Genomic DNA, 20773 nt, shown 5'->3' with positions numbered 1-20773 from the left:
TGTTTATGTTTTATTTTTTTCCATCCACATAATAATAATCAAAAAAAAAATATAAGTAGAAACCCAGCTTCAGATTTTAAGAAGAAATTCCACTCTGATTCTGGAAAATTGATTTTTCCAATTGCAATTGATTCAGACTCTTCAAGAGAATAGTACTTACAATCAGAAATGAACCCTTTTATTGCTTTTTTTTATTTTAAAAATTCAACGAAAAAATTGAAAATAAAATGTGAATGATTTTCCACTTTTTTCAAAGTTCATTCAATGCAATGCACATTCATTCGTTTCAGAGGAAATAAAATTGAAAATCTACTAAGATAACTAGAAATTCAAGCAAAAAACAGTGAGTATAAAGTTCTAATAGCTTAATATTTCGGAATCTGAATTTAATAATCTTTTTTCAGAATAAAATTTATATTTCAAAATTGATGAATCGGAACAACAATTGATATTTAATTTTATGATACGATATTTTCGGGTAACGATAGAAGTACTTCAGAAAATAATTAAATATCAGAGCTTTTCAATCAGTTTTAAATTTTTAATTTTCATTTTCAAACAATTTTCTCAAATGTTCGATTTTCCTAAGGTAAAGTTGCAAAATGAGAATCATTAAAGTTTAGTTGTGAGCCCTAATGCTGATATGAAGAAGCTCAATTGTAGATTGTACATAATTTGAAGATTTATTTTTACATTTTCTGCTCCAGAAATGTGTGTATTATTTAAAATTTTAAAATAACAATCATAATGAGTGATTCTTTAAAAAAAAATCATAAGGTGATAATTTTTAAACTATCAGTAATATAATCTATACAAATTACGAAAATTACACAAGTCATAAAAATCCCGATTCAGACTGATTCCTATTTATTTTTTTTTAAATAAGCTCTTGTTTTCGAGATATCTTTTGAATAAGGAAAAAATCATAAGATTAATTAGTGCACATTTTTGGAAAAACTTTAAAACATTAAAGTCATTTAAAAATTGAAGATTATTTCAATTTGGCCAACTTTCCCAAAGACCGAAAGTAATTTCGATTCCTAAGAAAAAAGCTATAGAAGTTATTTTTGTTCATTTTTCCTAAATTCTGCAAAACGAAGGAATTTTGAAGAAATTTAAAAGAAGTTTAAAATGAAATTTTTCAAAACACAATTCAAATCGTTTTGCAGTCTTGAATAAATTTGTTTAATGAATTTAAATCTTTCATATCGCATACTCTAATATTTTCTTTAGTGGTGCCAAAAATTATTGTTATACAATTTCTTTTTTTTAATCCTTATTTCTTTGAAACTAGAACATCTAAGCATAAGCTGAATCCTTGATTGAATGCAGCATAGTAAAAAAATTAAAATCAATTTTTGTGTTTCATGTAGGTTTATTGGTAAATCAGTTATTAGTGATTGATTTAACTTATTTTTTTTTTAAACTTCTCAACGTAATAAAACCAAATCAAGAGGTAATAAACAAAATTCGAAAAATGATCCAAACTCAGGACGTCTTCCAAAATCAGTTATTTAAACATAGGCAAAAAAAATGCTGTTCCCTTGTGTTATCTTCATATCAACATTTTCTCGCAGTGAATATTTTAGATTCGCCGATTTTTTTTTTTAAAAGGATGTTTAAGTTGAATAAAAGATGTAAATTCAAAAAAAAATGAAAGGTTCCACTATTCTTCTCTAATTTCATAGTTTTCCAATTCGTAGATAAAAGTTTTTTTCATCAAATATTCACTTTTTTTTATTTGTAAAATCAACTCTAGCATAAGAAAATCAGTGGAAAACCCGGAAAATTTGTAAAAGCTCCATAAATAGGACACTTTTGACCATGATGTTCCATTCAAAGACCGTTCAAATATTACGTAACGCAATTTACGAGCCCAGGTTTATGCAAATACTGTGCTGCTGACCGAAATTCTATCTAATGGAGCTGTGCTGCTGGCAGTGCTGACTGATAGTGAAATTATTTCAGATATTCATAACAGTAATTTTAGTGATTTTTCGAAACGTTAAAAAGCTGTAATATTTTTTCCTGATAATGTTTGATCTAAAATTTAATTTTCAATCGATTTTTTTTTAACGAGAAATCAACCTGTTTATAGGTAATTTGACCTAGGTCCAATAAAAGCAAACAGGGAAAGTAGGTTCAAAGTTGGAAATGTTGACCATTCATATCATTCTAAATCTTTCAAAAACAGCAACACCAATTTTGAAAATTCGCATTGAAACTTGTAGATAAGACATTAACTATAATGCAGCTTTCCGAAAAATATTAAACTCCCGTCCATTTATGAGAAACTTATGCATTTAAAAAAAAACACCGCACAAAGGGTCCAAAGTAGGGCAAATAAACCCATTTAAGCCATAGTTTAAAAAGATTTGTACTCTGATATCTATTTTAAATTTTGCATGCAAAAAGTTTGAATTGTGAGTTTGAATTATTTTGAAGGTAACTAAGCCCTTTGTACTTCATTTGTAAAAACCATCCCTTTCCAAAATTCGTATTTTAACCCTCTAATGCATAGTTTTGTTTTGAAATAACACTGACCAAAACCTAAATATGTATCTCGGAAACGTGTGAATATCTTTGGGTAATAAACTCATAAACAAAATTCTAGAGATTTAAAAAACGATTAATGTACATTTTTTGCTGAATTTTCTTTTGTGTCAGATAAATAATAAACGATATACAAGAAGATTTGAAATTTTCAGGTTCATTAGAAAATCGGTGTTGTTTCTAGAGTGCTCGAATTGAATTGACATTATTTACCTACATCAGCAATTGCTATATCCTTAAAAAAAGTAATTCATTTAAGAGTAAAAGCCTAATTGAAACAGTTTATTTGAACTTTAATTCAGCATTTGCTTTTGACTTGAACCAAAATAAAAATCATTTCATAAGTTCTCAATGGAATGAATAGATATGAATTCTGGTTAGTTTATTTGTTTAAAAATCGTAAATTTGATGATATCATTTCAGTCTGATGTATTCATATGAAATGAAAATCAGGAGTTCAATTGGGGATGTGGAATCAGAAATCCTGGTAATCAAACTATTCGAAAATTGTTAGTATAAGCAGACGAAGCTGTTGAACGATTATTTATTATTTTCGTTTCAATGAAAACATGCAATTCAATAGAAACAATTGTCGAATTATGGAATCTGAAATAACTCGTCCAGATCTCAACTTTAGCTTTTAAACACATCAAAATTTAGTCTCAAAATTCGCCTTTATTTATTGCCAATGTGACAATTGTTAGGATGGCGGAAAAGTAATCTTGTTGTGGCACTTTAACCAAGAACAGTAACTTTTAAAGGCTTGATGTGACAAAAAAAAACATTATAAACAAAGGTTAGGTTTTGAACACATATCCCAAAAAGTTTAAAACTAAAACTAACAAAAGATCAAATATATCAAATATTACATATATAAATTTTTAAGCAGATAATACATTCAGTACAATGATTGTTAATCAAAAAGGTGGAATTTGGATGCTAAGTTCGGTGACTGTTCCTTTTGAATGGCGACCGTCAAAAATGTTAAAATAAGTTTCTAAGATGTCGCACCACAAGAAATAGACGTTTTAAAATATTAAAAAAAAAACACTCACAGTCTGCTCACTTCAAGGCACCCACCAGCTGATTATGTAAATAGGCAAACGCACTAACGAAAGACTATCAAAGCCAAATGGACCACCATCGAGTGAACTCGGGAGTCGTGTGCCGATGATTACACTTCACACTCATCGAAGCAGCAGGAGTTCCCCTCATTGACTAAAAAAGCCTTAATTTTCTTGCTAAGAACGAAGCCCTATTATATTGGCCATTCATTGCATCACTCCGGCAATTGAAACGCACCCACCAGAAACGTTGCTCGCAATATTGTTGCCCCGACCTCGCCGTTTTCGAATATTTATTCACGCAATTTGTGATATATCGTGATCGCAACAACAAGAACCGGAAAGTCCTTTTCGTAGCCCTAATTTGCCGCCGAAGCCGCAAGTTTCAGCCCAAAGGCACCGAAGCGTGAACACCAACATTATATCCTTGCTCCTGCCCTAGTCTTGGCGGGTGGCCGGAAACTCCGGAAGGGTTGCCGGTGTTGATGAGATGGTGTTTAGCAGGTCATCAGTCCCCGGAGGAATTCCTGGCTGTCTGATACGCTTTCGGTTTCGCCGTGGTGATTAACAACGATAGGATAGGATTCGAAGGGATCGGCCGGCAGCTTCGGGGAAAAGTTTCATCCCTTCTGTGTGCGGTGATACAATCAAAGTCGTCCCGATTGCGTGCTGATTTGACTAGGATTCACTATCGTCCAGATGGACAACCCTGATGGAAATGAGGACCAGGCGCTAGGCGTATCAACCTAGAAACAATCCCCTTTTCGGTTCCAAGGGATTGCAACATCCTTAGGACTTGGGAGGAACCCGGATTGGCGCAAGTCCCGGAGGTGCGAAAGAAGTCAAAAGAATTTAATTAAGAGTGAGAAAATTTGTCAGGAACCTCCGACTTTCCTGACGATGACAAATCATTTTCGGTCGAGAATGGAAACACCGAGAAGGAATGCGTTATCGAGATTATCGAACGATGGGCATGGTTGATAGAGGCCGTTTTGGAACTTTTCTCTCAGCGGAAGAAGTTTGGGGAAACAGGAAGAAGCAACCAACCATCATTAATATCAGTTAAAGGCGTATTTGTCTTCGGCGTTTGATTATGTCAATATTAAGTGATCATTGTGTTTTGGGAACTTTCAATCGGATGTTCGGTTTTAATGCAGGGGGGTGATTGTGGTTTATTTTTTTTTCGCTGTCAGAGTTCATTGTCGTTGGGCGTTTTATTTATTACCAGCATATGGTTTTTTTTATGCGCCACCACATTGTGAGAAAAATTTACTTCTTCATCATGGTGGTTTCAATGCTAACATCGCTTTCAGCATCGTTCATCGATTTCTCTACAATCTTAACCATCTTGTTCTTTTTTAAAATACAAAATATGAAGTTTTTCAAATATTTCATTTGGTAAAAACTTGAATATGTAAGACTTTAACATAAAATTTAGAATAGCCCATTGAAAAATTTCAAAAGATGTCTTATCAACCTTTCTAACCTTTCCATCTATTTCTAATTCTAATCTTTTCGTTTCAAATCTTATTCTTCCCACATTTTTTCACCCGTAAGGTTCAAGAAGTGTCAATTTGACACTTCTGACTAAAACCATTGTTATTCTCTTGTTTCTCAACCGATTCGATTAAAGTGAATGATTTTGATAACTATCGTCTGTATACCATTTTTTAGTTGCGTTACAAGGATTCCAGGGCTAATCATTTCGTACAAGTTGGTTGAGATTCAAGAGAGATATGGTAATTTTAGGCGAGGAGTGTCAAATTGACACTCCAGGCTTCGGACGACTCATAAGAGCAAGAGCGAAGCTTTCGAAACAACACCAGCAACTTATTGACAGCACTTTGTGTACACGTTCAGAGTACTCCCAGCAAACATTTTAGTAGCTATGCTGTTTTTATATACGTTCCATATATATATTAAAGAATGATCGTATGAAAGTTGAAAAACAGCGTTTACTTTACCAGAGTGGAGGCAATACACATACATAAGTTTCTTTTCTTTCTATAGCGACGAAAATTACACCAGTTGGGCGCTATCCGACACCTTATTCGTATCTAGCGCAAAATTTTGCTCTCATACCCGGTAAACATGCATCGGTAGAGAAGTAACTCAAATCGACAGAGGGATCGTAACGATCTCTATGGCGATTTTGCATCATCTAATCGGCAGAGAAGGAACACACCATACGCATGCCTTGGGTGAGTGCCACGAAATAATCAAAACACGCCCTCCAGAGAAACACAGGAACACAATCCGAATCGTGTTTGTATGTTTCCCTTCGAGACGCGTGTTTGTCTGCCTGAGAAATCGACTGCTACGATTGAAAGCACACATATAAAAAACGCGAGTATAAAATGCGAGCACACCGTACGAGTGTACTATTCAAACTGATTTCTCATGTACGCATTCGTATTCGTTGCCTCTAGGTATCTCGGCAGGACAAACCGAATGAGAATATTTGCGTTCTTGGAGTGTCGTCAAAATTAACCGTTTTATTCTAAGCTCGGTGACTCAACTCTCAATTTTTTGCGTGCTCTGTCGATTTCTGAGAGAACGCGCTAACTGGGTAGCCTCCAATTCGTTGCCAGCAACAATATTTTCCAGCTTTCTCATTGGTGAGTATTACTTGATTCGCTTCTGATTTTTAGCCATCTGGATGCACTGCTGCCCGCTTAACAAAATAAATGCTTGGAATGCTTGAAAGAATGCTTGGATTTCAAGCATTCTTCAAGCATCCCTCCCATTGAATTCAAGCATTAAATGGCCCAACCGATTCTACTTGAAATGGTTTTCCCGGTTCAAAATGACAGCTTACACACACATATGCTATGCTCGGTTTGTTTCGATTATGTGCATATGTGTTAGTGAACATGAAAAAATGTGCGTGTCTATTTGTGAGTTCAGGAATTCTGAAATGTTTTGTAATTTCGGAAACATAATAAAAAATTCGAATCATTTAAAAAAAATCACATAAACTTTATTTCACAATTCAATTCTAATTATACACGTTTTCTTCTTCTGTTCCACACTATCCACTTGTTTGATTTCATTTCTATAGTCACTTGATACCATATTCAACTTTGTTTCCCTGACTGCTAACGCTGTTGTTATCTTTCGGCCAATCATTTTTTCCGGATCTCCGGTTGGCCGTAGAATGTTGAATAACTCCGGCAAACAGGGCTTTTCGGAAGAGAGTTTACCCAAATTGATCTGCATTGCACCGCGCTATCTGCAACCTCCTGCTGAGGTGATGAGGAGAAAATGTCTTTGCAGCAGCATTAGACCACCTTTAACTGAAATGAAAGTGAATTTAATCGACGATTTCTAGAATTATTACTATAAGCTTACCTGTTCGAAAACAAAAAAAAACTCCGATGCTGCTGTTTGAAAAGTTAGTAGCAAAATGGCTGTTTGAAACCCAAAGATTTTCCCAGGCCTGTTTTGATCACTAACACTCACATGTAGAGAGTCGTTAAAATGATCAACCATCTATCATACAGAAAAAGGATTTATCTGTTTTGTAATTTATGCTCATGTATATGTGCAACCGGTGCAATCAGCTGACTGGACTGATGCACGTTTAGAGTTAGGCTTGCGGGTGGTTGCAGAGAGATCATGATAATGATTCTCTGACTTGAAACGCGGGAGCAAACTCATTTCAAAATTTACAAAAATGGCGGACTTCCTATCATATCCGATTTAAAATGACTTCAGACGACATTTTATACGATCTTTTAACTATACAGTTGGAATTGCGATTCGCTACACCATTTTAAACGACTTAATTTATCATTTCTGTTACGATTACATGTTTGCTTGGACTCTTAAGGAGCACTCTCATTCAATACTCATTTTGCTTTTGAGTGCAGTGTGAGTGCCGGAAAATGCTCCTTGTGTGTATTTTAAATGTAACTTTAACTCAATCGACTTTGACTCAAAATATAGTTGTACTTTTTGGTCTCTTGAGTGCGTCTGAAGCATGAACTCAATTATTTGTAGGGACTTTTTTCTGGGCTATCGGAGATCGTCCATAAAAAATAATAATGTAAAATAAGCATTTCATCAATCAATAAATTTCCAGCAGTTGACACTCTACAGCGGAGAAGTTTGATGTCGCCAGACTTAAATTAAGGTAGATATGTTAATCTACAGTACTTCAAATGAATTGGTAATTTCTAGTTTCTTGCCCACTGGACTTGAATTATGATAAGAAATTTCTTTTTTCGCCTGCTTATAGCTATCTCACTCTCTTGAATGGATGAAGTGTTGCTTTAAAAACATTGAAAAACTTATGCGAAAAGAACTTTTTGTATATAAAAGGGAAAATATGTTGTACATAATGCGGAACTGCAATTCCGAATAAGCCCTAAGCAAAGTTCCCAGCAAACATTTTAGTAGCTATATTCTTATGCCTTTTTTGATAAACGTTCCATATTCCTTATAGAATGATCGTATGGAAGTTGAAAAACAACATTTACCTTTCAAAAGGGAGGCAATATATGTACATACATAAATTTCATTTCTTTCTAAAGCGACGAAAACTATAGCAATTGGGCGCTATTCGACATCTTATTCGTACCTATCGGGAGAATGTAAGAGAGCGAATGATTTTGCTCTCATAGCCCATAGCCACATGACGATGATTTTCTCATTTGAAGCTCGCAAGGGAGTAAACTCATTTCTTAATTTACAAACATGGCGGACTTTCTATCATATCCGATTTAAACTGACTTCAAACGACACTTTATACGATCTTTTCACTATGCAGTTTGAATTGCGATTCGCAACACCATTGAAAACGTCTTAAGTTATAATTTCTGATACTATTTCATGTTTGGTGGGTATCACGTATTACCAAATTCACGAACGAAGGCTGATAAGCAGCACAATTGCATGTTGCATGTGTCTAAATAAGTGAGTGGGACTGCTTTCGGGCATTTTTGCTTCACCCTCAGAGCGATAAAGTTGCAGCCCGATAGTCCCTTCGCAAAGCCCCACTAATATGCTCGATTGGTTCAATTGGATCCTCCATAAAGTGAGATTGGCATTCTGACGGGCATAATTCGATTGCCGGGGAGTCGTAAAACAGCCGCCTCAAGTACGCACACACATTTCCAATGACGATGATCAATCACTCACTATTTGAACTCTTTTTCGATGTCGTTTCCCCGATAAGAAAGATGGTATAGTGGGGTAGAATCGCGGGAACGGAGGTGTAATGCAACGCGCAGTAAGCAGCAAGGTGCTAAATTGCCGAGATTGAGCTCAAACATTGAGGAGACGCGGGAGGGACGAAAAAGGCGGATTCGAAAAGGTGTCACTTTTTATTGCACCCGATTGGCTTTAGATATCACACAAGCCCCTCCGCCTAGGCAAGAGCATTCCTAAATCGGTAGGTTGCAACGTATTACATTTTATGGCCTCTTGTATCTTGTTTGCACAGGCCCCGGCAGCAAAAGCTTATGCGAGCAATATTGTATTGAAGGTACACGAACGACCGAACGGAGAGACAACGAATTCCATTTCGAATCTTCGTTCTCTTATCAGCTGGAAAACTGGAAGGTATCGAAATAACCGAGAGAAGGGAAATGAAGAACCATCATCGATTCGAATTCGGTTCAAATCAGACACAAATTGAAGGTAAAAATTGCCTCAAAGTGATAAGATAAAGACCGTTTCCTCTCCATGGTGGTGCTGATTTTTTTTGGGTTGATACCATCGGAACGGATTTGCGCAAATGCCTCGGGAAGGTGTAAAATATACCGTGCCTATCTCACCAATACCGTTTCTATTTTTAAACTTTGATTTCCAACCCATAAACCAGGTTTATGGCCGTCAAAGCCGTTGTTTGCTCATCGATTTGCAAATTCGTTAGAAAAACTTACCTCGGTGTAGTTTTTGAAACGATTCCGCAATGCTCGTCGTCGATTCGTCCACGTTGTTGCCGGAGGAGGTGGAGTGAGAATTGTTGCTACCGTTGCTAGTTGGAAGTCGCGGGACGGCAGCCGGATGTAGAAGCCTCCGGTAGTGGTTCACCAGAAGTTCGTTGTTGATTAGCAGCGGTGAAAGGCCGTTGGTTTGCACTGTAAAAGATAAATATGATTTTTAAAATAAGTTCATTAGAGTACCTATGGAATTCAAAATATATATATTTAAACATGGACTAAACTAGTGGAAGCCTGAAATGTTAAATACAAAACCTACTCATTTCTTCTTTTCAGGAGGCAAATATTTCGAACTTTTTAGTTTTCAATATTGTGTTTCATGAACGTTTCTGCCACGGAAAAATACGGCATACCAGGAGAGGGCGACAGCTGGCGCCAAGGTTGGCCAAGAAATAAATAAAAGTTTTGATAAATTTGCAGTGTACATAAGACCGCAACAAAAATTAGCTCTCATATATTTTTTCGGTATCTTTTGGGTCACCAAGTATCAGTGTAAAATTTTAGATGCATTGGTTAATTCCTAATGCGCAACGCGTTTCAATTTTGTATGGAAATTTATATGGAAGAAGAAATTGTTGCGTATTAAATCATCCAGAAAATTCAAATAAGCATGAAATAAAGTTTGTCTTTAAGTATTGGATTTGTCTATTCTTAAGCTTCATTTTTTGCTAGCATGACATGAAGCTAAGTTTTTCATGGAAAAAGTTATAACCGTTTTGCAAGATAAAACTCGGAATTTAATGAAAGTTATTTAAAAAAGGCAGGTTTGCTGGTTAGAGCTTCACAAATTTCAAGACAAATGTTTTTGTCAAGATTAAATAAGTCAACAAATTCATTGGCTATGCAAAGCAGTTTTTTTTTTGCGATATTTTATTCTTGTTCCACGGTTAAACAGCTTTTAAGAAAGCAGTCGAAAACGCAAAAGTTTTAAAAAAATATTTTGAAATATTATTTTTGCAAAACATCGAGTGTCTTTTCTGGAGTAAAAGTTAGGTTTTAGGTTTGTTTTCATGAAATATACTGCAAGAATCAAGTTGTTTTAAAATCCAAAGATTTTTTTTTTTTCAGTACGTCTCTAGCGGTTTTTGAATGTATAATTTTGTTTTTCCATACAAATTTCCATACAAAATAAATGAAAGATTAAGCGAAAAAACCTTCAACATAAAAAAAAAGTTTTTTTTTAAATAAAATTAAAAAAAAAATCTCCCTTACCCAGACGAAACAAATCTTATATCGTTAATTTTGTCTTAAATAAATTAAATTCATATTTAAAGGGCGATGGCAGGGTTTCAAACAAGTTCGTATCATTCTTATAAGGAAAATTTGCTTTTTTTGCTTTTATTTGCTCTCTTAAATTGTATCCTCCTGTAAGAAATAATGGAAGCTAAATAATTACGTTTGCGAATGAATGAAAAAAAAAGATTGGTTTGTTATTTGCTGACAAATACAAGTCAATAAAATATATCATATATAGATACACAATTCCTATTTCTTATATCTTGAAAAGCACCATATGACAAAAAGCTAAACGCTACAGGGGTTCCGTGAGAAATACATTGTGAGAGAGACAACTGTTGAACTCTCAGAACGGTTCAAAATCTCGTCATTCAGTTGAGTTATTTTAGTGGCAACGCATGCTAAAGTGAAATTTTATATTTCGATGTCGTGACTAACTGAACTCGTGAAGAACTTTAAAATAAATTGGTGAAGAAATATGGAAGAGCACCACAATAGTGCAGCCGGTAGCTTTAAATAATTGCGTCCGATTTAAGGTCTTTATCGTTTCGATCACTAAAGGATGAAAGCACATGTTAGATCGCTTTGAGAAGCGGCGATACTGATTCTTTAAAAAAAAACAAGATTCATGACAATTTATATTTAAAAATAATCAATATTTCTTTTAACTTGGCTGATTTTCCAAATAAGTGCAAAAACATCAAATAAATTAGAAAACATTAAAAAAAATATTATATTTCACGTCCATGACGAATTAGCTTACTTTCTTCATTTGAGTTTTTTTTATTTTGATGGACATTCGACTTATCATCAACTTTCGTTTTCATTCCAATGGAAAGCCTTATACCCTGATTCAATAAATTTGATCTGAGTCGGGATTTTAATAATATTTATTATTAATGGTAGCAAATCTGAAGGTTTTTATAATTTAAACATAAGTTTTAAACAACAATAAGGCTATGAACGGTGCCCCGAGCAGACTTTGATGACTAAATAAATAGCAAACAGTAACCAAACTGAGCTATTTGATGTTGTATTTTTTCCGTTGCCGAAATAATGTTCTATCAAAGTATCAAAATGCTGAAATAGCATAATGATAGCACAATTGGGTGTTGATTTTTCAATTACACCTAAATCAGGCATCATCAAGGTCAGCAAAATAAGATCAAAATGATAGCATGATTTAGTATCATCAATTTTCGTCGCATAAAGAAAATCAGGGTTATTGATGTTTTTAAATTTCAATTGATCTGATAGAAAATTATGCCAAATTTTGCTATTATGCCTTTTTAGCATAATTTGGTGTCATTTTACCAGTATAAAAGTGGTAAAATGCCAAAATTTTGCTCTAATTTTATATATTCGGATAGCACAGTTCTCCTTAACTTTGGTTCCACTGAAAGTATTTTAGTATACCTCGTTAAGCGAGCCTTTTGCTTGAAATTTTGAATACATAACCCAGTCCATATTATGGACTTATTTCTAACCAAAAAGTGGCATCATTGTATTCTCAAAATTCATTTTGAAACTTAGTTAAACAAGGCATCATTAAGGTTTTTAGTGAAACCTACACTTGACATGAACGAGGTAACCGTAAATGGAAATCGAGACCAAAATTTTGGCATTGGAACAAACTTCGGCATTTTGAATTCAGGCAAATAAATATCAAATTTTATCTTTAAAGCATGATAGCTAAATAAGGTATAATTTTGACATAAAAGTTGGCACATTATTTAATGAAATAAAATAATATAAATTTATTGATCTTAAAAAAAAGAATCGATAAAACAGAATAGAATAGAATAGAATAGAATAGAATAGAATAGAATAGAATAGAATAGAATAGAATAGAATAGAATAGAATAGAATAGAATAGAATAGAATAGAATAGAATAGAATAGAATAGAACAGAATAGAATAGAATAGAATAGAATAGAATAGAATAGAATAGAATAGAATAGAATAGAATAGAATAGAATAGAATAGAATAGAATAGAATAGAATAGAATAGAATAGAATAGAATAGAATAGAATAGAATAGAATAGAATAGAATAGAATAGAATAGAATAGAATAGAATAGAATAGAATAGAATAGAATAGAATAGAATAGAATAGAATAGAATAGAATAGAATAGAATAGAATAGAATAGAATAGAATAGAATAGAATAGAATAGAATAGAATAGAATAGAATAGAATAGAATAGAATAGAATAGAATAGAATAGAATAGAATAGAATAGAATAGAATAGAATAGAATAGAATAGAATAGAATAGAATAGAATAGAATAGAATAGAATAGAATAGAATAGAATAGAATAGAATAGAATAGAATAGAATAGAATAGAATAGAATAGAATAGAATAGAATAGAATAGAATAGAATAGAATAGAATAGAATAGAATAGAATAGAATAGAATAGAATAGAATAGAATAGAATAGAATAGAATAGAATAGAATAGAATAGAATAGAATAGAATAGAATAGAATAGAATAGAATAGAATAGAATAGAATAGAATAGAATAGAATAGAATAGAATAGAATAGAATAGAAGAGAATAGAATAGAAGAGAATAGAATAGAATAGAATAGAATAGAATAGAATAGAATAGAATAGAATAGAATAGAATAGAATAGAATAGAATAGAATAGAATAGAATAGAATAGAATAGAATAGAATAGAATAGAATAGAATAGAATAGAATAGAATAGCATAGAATAGAATAGAATAGAATAGAATAGAATAGAATAGAATAGAATAGAATAGAATAGAATAGAATAGAATAGAATAGAATAGAATAGAATAGAATAGAATAGAATAGAATAGAATAGAATAGAATAGAATAGAATAGAATAGAATAGAATAGAATAGAATAGAATAGAATAGAATAGAATAGAATAGAATAGAATAGAATAGAATAGAATAGAATAGAATAGAATAGAATAGAATAGAATAGAATAGAATAGAATAGAATAGAATAGAATAGAATAGAATAGAATAGAATAGAATAGAATAGAATAGAATAGAATAGAATAGAATAGAATAGAATAGAATAGAATAGAATAGAATAGAATAGAATAGAATAGAATAGAATAGAATAGAATAGAATAGAATAGAATAGAATAGAATAGAATAGAATAGAATAGAATAGAATAGAATAGAATAGAATAGAATAGAATAGAATAGAATAGAATAGAATAGAATAGAATAGAATAGAATAGAATAGAATAGAATAGAATAGAATAGAATAGAATAGAATAGAATAGAATAGAATAGAATAGAATAGAATAGAATAGAATAGAATAGAAGAGAATAGAATAGAAGAGAATAGAATAGAATAGAATAGAATAGAATAGAATAGAATAGAATAGAATAGAATAGAATAGAATAGAATAGAATAGAATAGAATAGAATAGAATAGAATAGAATAGAATAGAATAGAATAGAATAGAATAGCATAGAATAGAATAGAATAGAATAGAATAGAATAGAATAGAATAGAATAGAATAGAATAGAATAGAATAGAATAGAATAGAATAGAATAGAATAGAATAGAATAGAATAGAATAGAATAGAATAGAATAGAATAGAATAGAATAGAATAGAATAGAATAGAATAGAATAGAATAGAATAGAATAGAATAGAATAGAATAGAATAGAATAGAATAGAATAGAATAGAATAGAATAGAATAGAATAGAATAGAATAGAATAGAATAGAATAGAATAGAATAGAATAGAATAGAATAGAATAGAATAGAATAGAATAGAATAGAATAGAATAGAATAGAATAGAATAGAATAGAATAGAATAGAATAGAATAGAATAGAATAGAATAGAATAGAATAGAATAGAATAGAATAGAATAGAATAGAATAGAATAGAATAGAATAGAATAGAATAGAATAGAATAGAATAGAATAGAATAGAATAGAATAGAATAGAATAGAATAGAATAGAATAGAATAGAATAGAATAGAATAGAATAGAATAGAATAGAATAGAATAGAATAGAATAGAATAGAATAGAATAGAATAGAATAGAATAGAAAAGAATAGAATAGAATATATTAAAAAAAAGAGAATATTACAGTGTTTGCCTTTTCGTCTATGTATTGGAAATTTAAAAGCATTTTTATCGGCATACAACACTGTTTTATCTAACAATTTTTATGCTGATAAAATCATAAAATTTACTTATCATTTTGGGTACCAACAACACATATTTCCGTATACTTTTTACTAATGAATTGCCGTTGAATGGGATAAAGGCGCCAAAACGGGAATTAAGCAGGTAGTGTTTTGTGTCAAAATCGTATGAAATTAATAAGTTTTAAGAGAAAAAGTATTTCTAGAAAAGATTAATGACCGTAATTAATGTTTGTTACTTGATGTATCGGCCTTATCGGTGAAAAGTTATGATGATGCTTCTATATGAAATTCTTCCTGCTCATATTCACCATCTTTCATTTCTACTAACTCTCTATCCATCTATAAAATTTCAAGTTCTTAAGATGATTAATCAAGTTACAAAAAATACAGAATATTTTTATAAAAAAATGGTTATTTATGCAATAGGTTGCAAAGGAAGATTTTTCCAAAACTATGTTTTAGCAATAGCAGATTTTGGCAGATTGTTGTTTTTTCTTTGAAATCAAATCGTATGTATAGATGAGGATAGACGTATATGGATATGCGTATAGAGATGCGGATTCTTGTGCACTGAAACTTTGCTGAACAAAACATTTTGTTTGCATCATCGTATGAAGAGCTCTTTAGAGTTTAATCCGTAATAAAAATCACAATTTAGGATATTTTTTATTTATTTTTTTATTTTCGTCTTAATAAATGCCTACCTGAAATCAAAACACTTGCCTAAAAATGTATGTTTCAAAAGTATCATCAGAAGAACATATGCCAAATTTGAGCTGAATCTGACAACGGAAAAGGGTTGCACTGAATCTCAAGTGTGAAAGCCGTCGACCGTGGCCTAAAGGATAGCGTTCAAGTCTTCTAAGCCAGAGGTCATGAGATCGAATCTCGGTCACGGCATACATGGTACTCTTTCTGTGGGCTAGTGGTTTTAGCATTTGTTAGATGCTAGCCATCATGTCCTAGAAAGATGTACGCCTTAAAGTTAAGTAAAATTAGATCTCTTCAAAGAAACATGAAGTATCACTGAGATCCTATATGTGTGTGTTCGTTTTTAAAGGGATTCTGAGACATTCTGTTCTGAAGAAGCATGAAAACCTGGTTTGTAATTAAATATTTTTTTCTTTACAAATCGATTGCTTAATTATGGATTGAGTACATTTTACTCATTGCGTTTTACAGGACAATTTTCCACCAAAATACAATCTTTGAACCCCTGTAACTTTTTTTGTTTTAAGTCCAATCGAGTTGCAGTTTTCAGGTGAAATGTTAGTTTTAATTAAAATTTTAATAAAATTAACATAATTAAGCAATTGTTTAGTATAGAAAAAAATGTTTGATGAAAAACAAGTTTTTAATGCTTTTTCAAAACAGAAAGTCTCAGAATCCATTTTATTTTTTTTTGTTTCGATTATAGTCGTTTTAACATCTTCATGTCATTCGCGACTTATATCAACGATGCAGTTGGCGGGCAGTCATTGAACTTGTCCTGTACAACTGTGTTCGAAGTTTACTCTTGGGCTCGAAATCACGGGCATCTGCTCAGGAAGCAACTGACTTGCCAACTGAGCTATATCACAAGCCCAGAATCCATTTTCTTTTTTAAAAGGAAACAGGTAGAAAGCACTTTACCATGTTAATGCTCACAGAACGATTGATTTTCAAGACAAATTGTCAGACAAGTGAAACACATAAACATAAAAACTCTGAATCATAAACATAACATCTTACAACTAAGCCATATATTTACTTTGGCTTGATTGGAAAATATTTTCTCTCTTACATTTGGAAACACCATTCAATGGTTGTACCCCGGACTGATTTCGGATGTCTCCGATCTATCTCGGATGCAATGTGTCCATTGCTCCATCAAATAAAATCATCCCTCAACTCAACGTTGAATCAAAACATGGTCGGTCGAAGAAAATGGAACACAACAAACATCAAAACTCTCGAGAAGCTGCTGGATTCGTTTGAAACAACCCGTGTCGTCTCCGGTCTGTGTAGCTCTGTGTTGTTAAAGAAGCAAATGGCGCGCATGCTCCGGGTCGAGTGGTTGTTCGAGGATTTCTTTTTTCTGCTTCCTTTCGGCTGTCTGTTTCCAATCTGGGGGGAAGATGGCGGCCAAGGACTGTAAGCTGTGGTGAAAGATGTGTGCAACTATGTTCGCTTGCCGAGGTTTGATGTGACGATATGTTGATGGTGTGCCATCATTTTCGGTCGGGCAGTAGGAAATCCTTTACGGACAAAGTGGTGCACCGAAAACGATGGGTGGTAATAATCTTCAGACGGTTTATTCATACACTGACTGACCACTAGACTAGTGTTGGTTCCTGGTCTTGACCGGTTCCGATGATGGTCAGAAAGATAATTGCAACAGCGTCCCAGCTACCCGTATCAGCGATTGCGGCTGCAGTCTTGATGGCGAAGTCCTCTCATCCCAACGAACTCGATGTCTGAGTCGTCGGTCGTTTGGGCTGCCAGACGGTCCCAATCGAGACACCCACCTCCTTCTTCTTCGTTTACTAGCAATTCAACCGGACCTTGCCGTTAACAGTTGGTCGAAGGGATTTGAGGCGAAACCGACAGGAGGACAGAAATGGTGGGGAGCAAGCACATAATGTTTCGCAATCAGATCCCCATGAAACTGCTTTGTGCGCTGCGTTTCGGTTCCTGGTGCGGTTGAGAGTGGATGAGATTGTGTGCGTGATTTCAAATCTTGGTTGATTTGTTCAATTCATTCTGTGCTCGCCTTGCCGCCGCCATACCACCCCGGAGACAGTTTGAAGCAGAAGAAAAATGTTCGTACCACAAAATAAAATGCCAGAAGAAGTTTAATGATATGATATATTCTGTCGTAAGAATTTCTCTGTACTGAAAGACGTAATGAAAGTTTTAACGTTTAGTTATCACATTTTACAGCAGTTTTTTTGTTTTCTTCTTTGAATTTCTTGGATCAAAATGTTTTACGGTGCAATAAGAGAATGCGTTCAAAAGTGTTTTTTAACAATACAACAATAAATTTTATTAAATTTTATATCGTGCTAGTTATTGCGTTTTAAATTGAGCTAATTACACAAGTTTACAAAATTTTAAAAAAAATCGTGAACTTCATTGAGCGACCTATATTTTCAATGTGAAATCGGGCGCTGAATCCGAAAATGATGTTCAAAAAATTCTCAGTAGAACAGTTTTTGAGTTCTGCTCCAAATATTAAAATATGGAAAAATGAAAAAAAATTCTTTTACTTAGATTAAAATATCTAGAGTTGCATAACAATAATTTGAAATCTCTTTTTTGCATATTAAAGCTGAATAAATTTGTTACTAAGCAGATGAACTTCATTTTTGCGTATAATCAACAGTATTGTTGATATTCGTGAGTCACGAATCCGGACGTCCGTTCGACACATGTGCATTCACATGGCGGTCGAACCATAATTAACTGTATCGAAAAACGTAGTGCCTCTTCTATTGGGTACTACTTCTTCAATACAGTTAATTGGTGCGGGACAAAGAATTTAGTATGTGGTCAAGCTTCTATTTCAAATGCTCTTCGCTCTTTTCACCACCTTAGAATTTTCTTCTGATCTTCTATCCGTCTTTCATTTCAACTCTTTAACCCTCACCGATAAAGCCGCAAATTAATTTCATAAAAAGGAAGAAATATTTTAAGATCATCTGCATATATCAGCACAAACACGTCCTGTAGAACCTCGGGAAACTCAATGATAACAATGTTGAATCGAAGCGGTTCCAAGAGACTCCCATGTGGTACACCACTGTTAATCAAGACAGTACCGGATCTGACGTTCCCTAACTTCACATATTGAATTCTTTGAATGAGGTATGAATGTATCCATTTTAAACAAGTACCACCAATTCCATTTTTACAGAGCACGGAAAGTGAAGCGGTGATTTTGATTACATCAAATGCTTTCGATAGTGATGTACACACTTAATCTTTTCTCCTGTGGTCGGGACGATTTCGTCCTGTATTTTCAACAGCTGAAATTACAGGACGATTTCAGGACAGAAAAACACCTCAGGAAAACAACTGTCAAATTCACCTGTAGGCCCAAAACAATGTTTTCCTGTAATTTGCAGGGCGTTTGACACTTTCCTGTGAGCTCAAAACGGGTTTCTCCTGTGATTTGCAGTGAATTCTGCTATCCTTTCCCCTTATTATAATTTTTTTTTAATCCCAATGCACAAAAAACACAGATGTTTCCTAAGCAATTTCAATATATTTCAAATATCCACTTTTGGTATATTTCACCACTATTAATTTCAAAAGTTTTGATTAGAATCTAAAAGACAAAGACAGCTGGCCTGTAAATAAAAAAAATCCATTTATAACATTACACAAAGTGGAGGGAAGTGGAACTTACCGATCCGCCGTGTCAATCGTGGCATTGAAATTCTTGATCTCCAAGTCCATGTCAGCTACCTCAGTTGCGTTTTTTGGCCAAACAAAATCGAAGCTTCCTAACCGGGGCGGAATAATCTTTCTCCCGAATTTCCCAGCCTTTGAGGTTCTCCACACAGATCTGCTTCTCGGTGCAAAGTTCACCGGACCTTGTTCCGTGCGCACATAATTTTCTACCGTTTTCACTGGACCTCAACTTGAATTCCTCAATTTTAATAGTTAAACTAAGAATGTGCGTGACAATCAACAACCGAAAATTACAACGAACGGTAACCGCAAAAAAAAATGACTGGCAGAAATTTTTGGCGGTATAAAATTGTAAGCCATGGTGAAAAAGAGAAAAACAATTCTTTTGCTTTTTTATACAGGCTAGAAAGAGAAAGAAAATTTGACACGAATCGTGTCTATTGTGATATAGAGGAACATTGTCTCGAATTCACGAGGAAAATTCATGTTCCTGTGCCATCGTAGAAATGTCATCCTAAATTTCAGGAGAAATGATGTTTCACGAGATTCGGGTGGCGTTTCGTTCGAATTTCGTGTAAATTGAACAATTCCCTGTGGTTCGAAGAATCATTATCCCGTGCGGAATATTTGCAATCTAAGTGTGTAGACCTAAGCAAACAATTGTAAACATACAAAACGATTATGGCTCCTTAAAGCTTAAGGTATGAGCCGTTTCAAATGAAGAAATTAAAAAAAAAAAATGCTTTCAAGATGTCTGTGTATATAGCGTCAACCTGTAGTCCATGTATCATCCATTTTGAAGTTCTTGGGAAAAAGTCTCCAAAATTTGTCACGGTCGATCGTCTTTGTTAAACCATGTTGAACGCCGGATATTCTTCTTTCCAACCATGGATACATATGGTCGTAAACGATGCTCTCAAAATGCTTGGGTATGGCAGAAATAATTGCGACAGCACGAAAATTTTCAACAGGAAGCTTAGAAGCACAGTTATGTATCGGTATATTATGAGAAATCTTCCAAAACTTCGGAAAAATTCCTTTGTGTAGAGAATCCAAGAAAAGGCGATATAAGGGTGCTTCAAGCTTAAAATCATATAATCTTTGATACAGTACACTTTTCTGAGCGGATATTTGCTTAATAGGCATTGGATTTTAGCAACCTTTTCTAAGGGTGCACATGAGATATAAAAAGGTAACACGTAGAAAAAAAACGGGAACGTTTCAAGCAACCAAATAGCACAGTACGTTCGATGCAGCAAAAAAATTAAGTTCTTACTGATACTTTTAAGTTCCAAAACAAGTCTCAATGACCATCTGTTTAGCTTAGAGCGGCCTTTTTATTCAGCTTCCAAAAAATCGTAAAATGAGCAAAAACTTCTTAATCTATTTTAATTTCACCCTAGAGAGATCAGTTTACATTACC

At 33.5% G+C, this 20773-nt stretch overlaps 1 protein-coding gene across 2 annotated transcripts in view; it reads right to left on the bottom strand.

Annotated features, from left to right (window-relative positions):
• Positions 1 to 20773, bottom strand: part of LOC129748713 (zinc finger protein 235-like) — a 406374-nt gene that overhangs the window by 110438 nt on the left and 275163 nt on the right. For both annotated transcript variants that reach the window (XM_055743402.1, XM_055743404.1), the window contains exon 2: positions 9506 to 9703. In XM_055743402.1, the coding sequence (XP_055599377.1) occupies positions 9506 to 9703 (198 nt within the window). The remainder of the gene's footprint in view (positions 1 to 9505; positions 9704 to 20773) is intronic.

This window comes from Uranotaenia lowii, chromosome 2, assembly GCF_029784155.1.
Source record: "Uranotaenia lowii strain MFRU-FL chromosome 2, ASM2978415v1, whole genome shotgun sequence".
In the NCBI taxonomy this organism is placed as follows: domain Eukaryota; kingdom Metazoa; phylum Arthropoda; class Insecta; order Diptera; family Culicidae; genus Uranotaenia; species Uranotaenia lowii.
The sequence above is the reverse complement of the archived record's forward strand: the minus strand, read 5'-3'. Positions and strand labels throughout refer to the sequence as shown.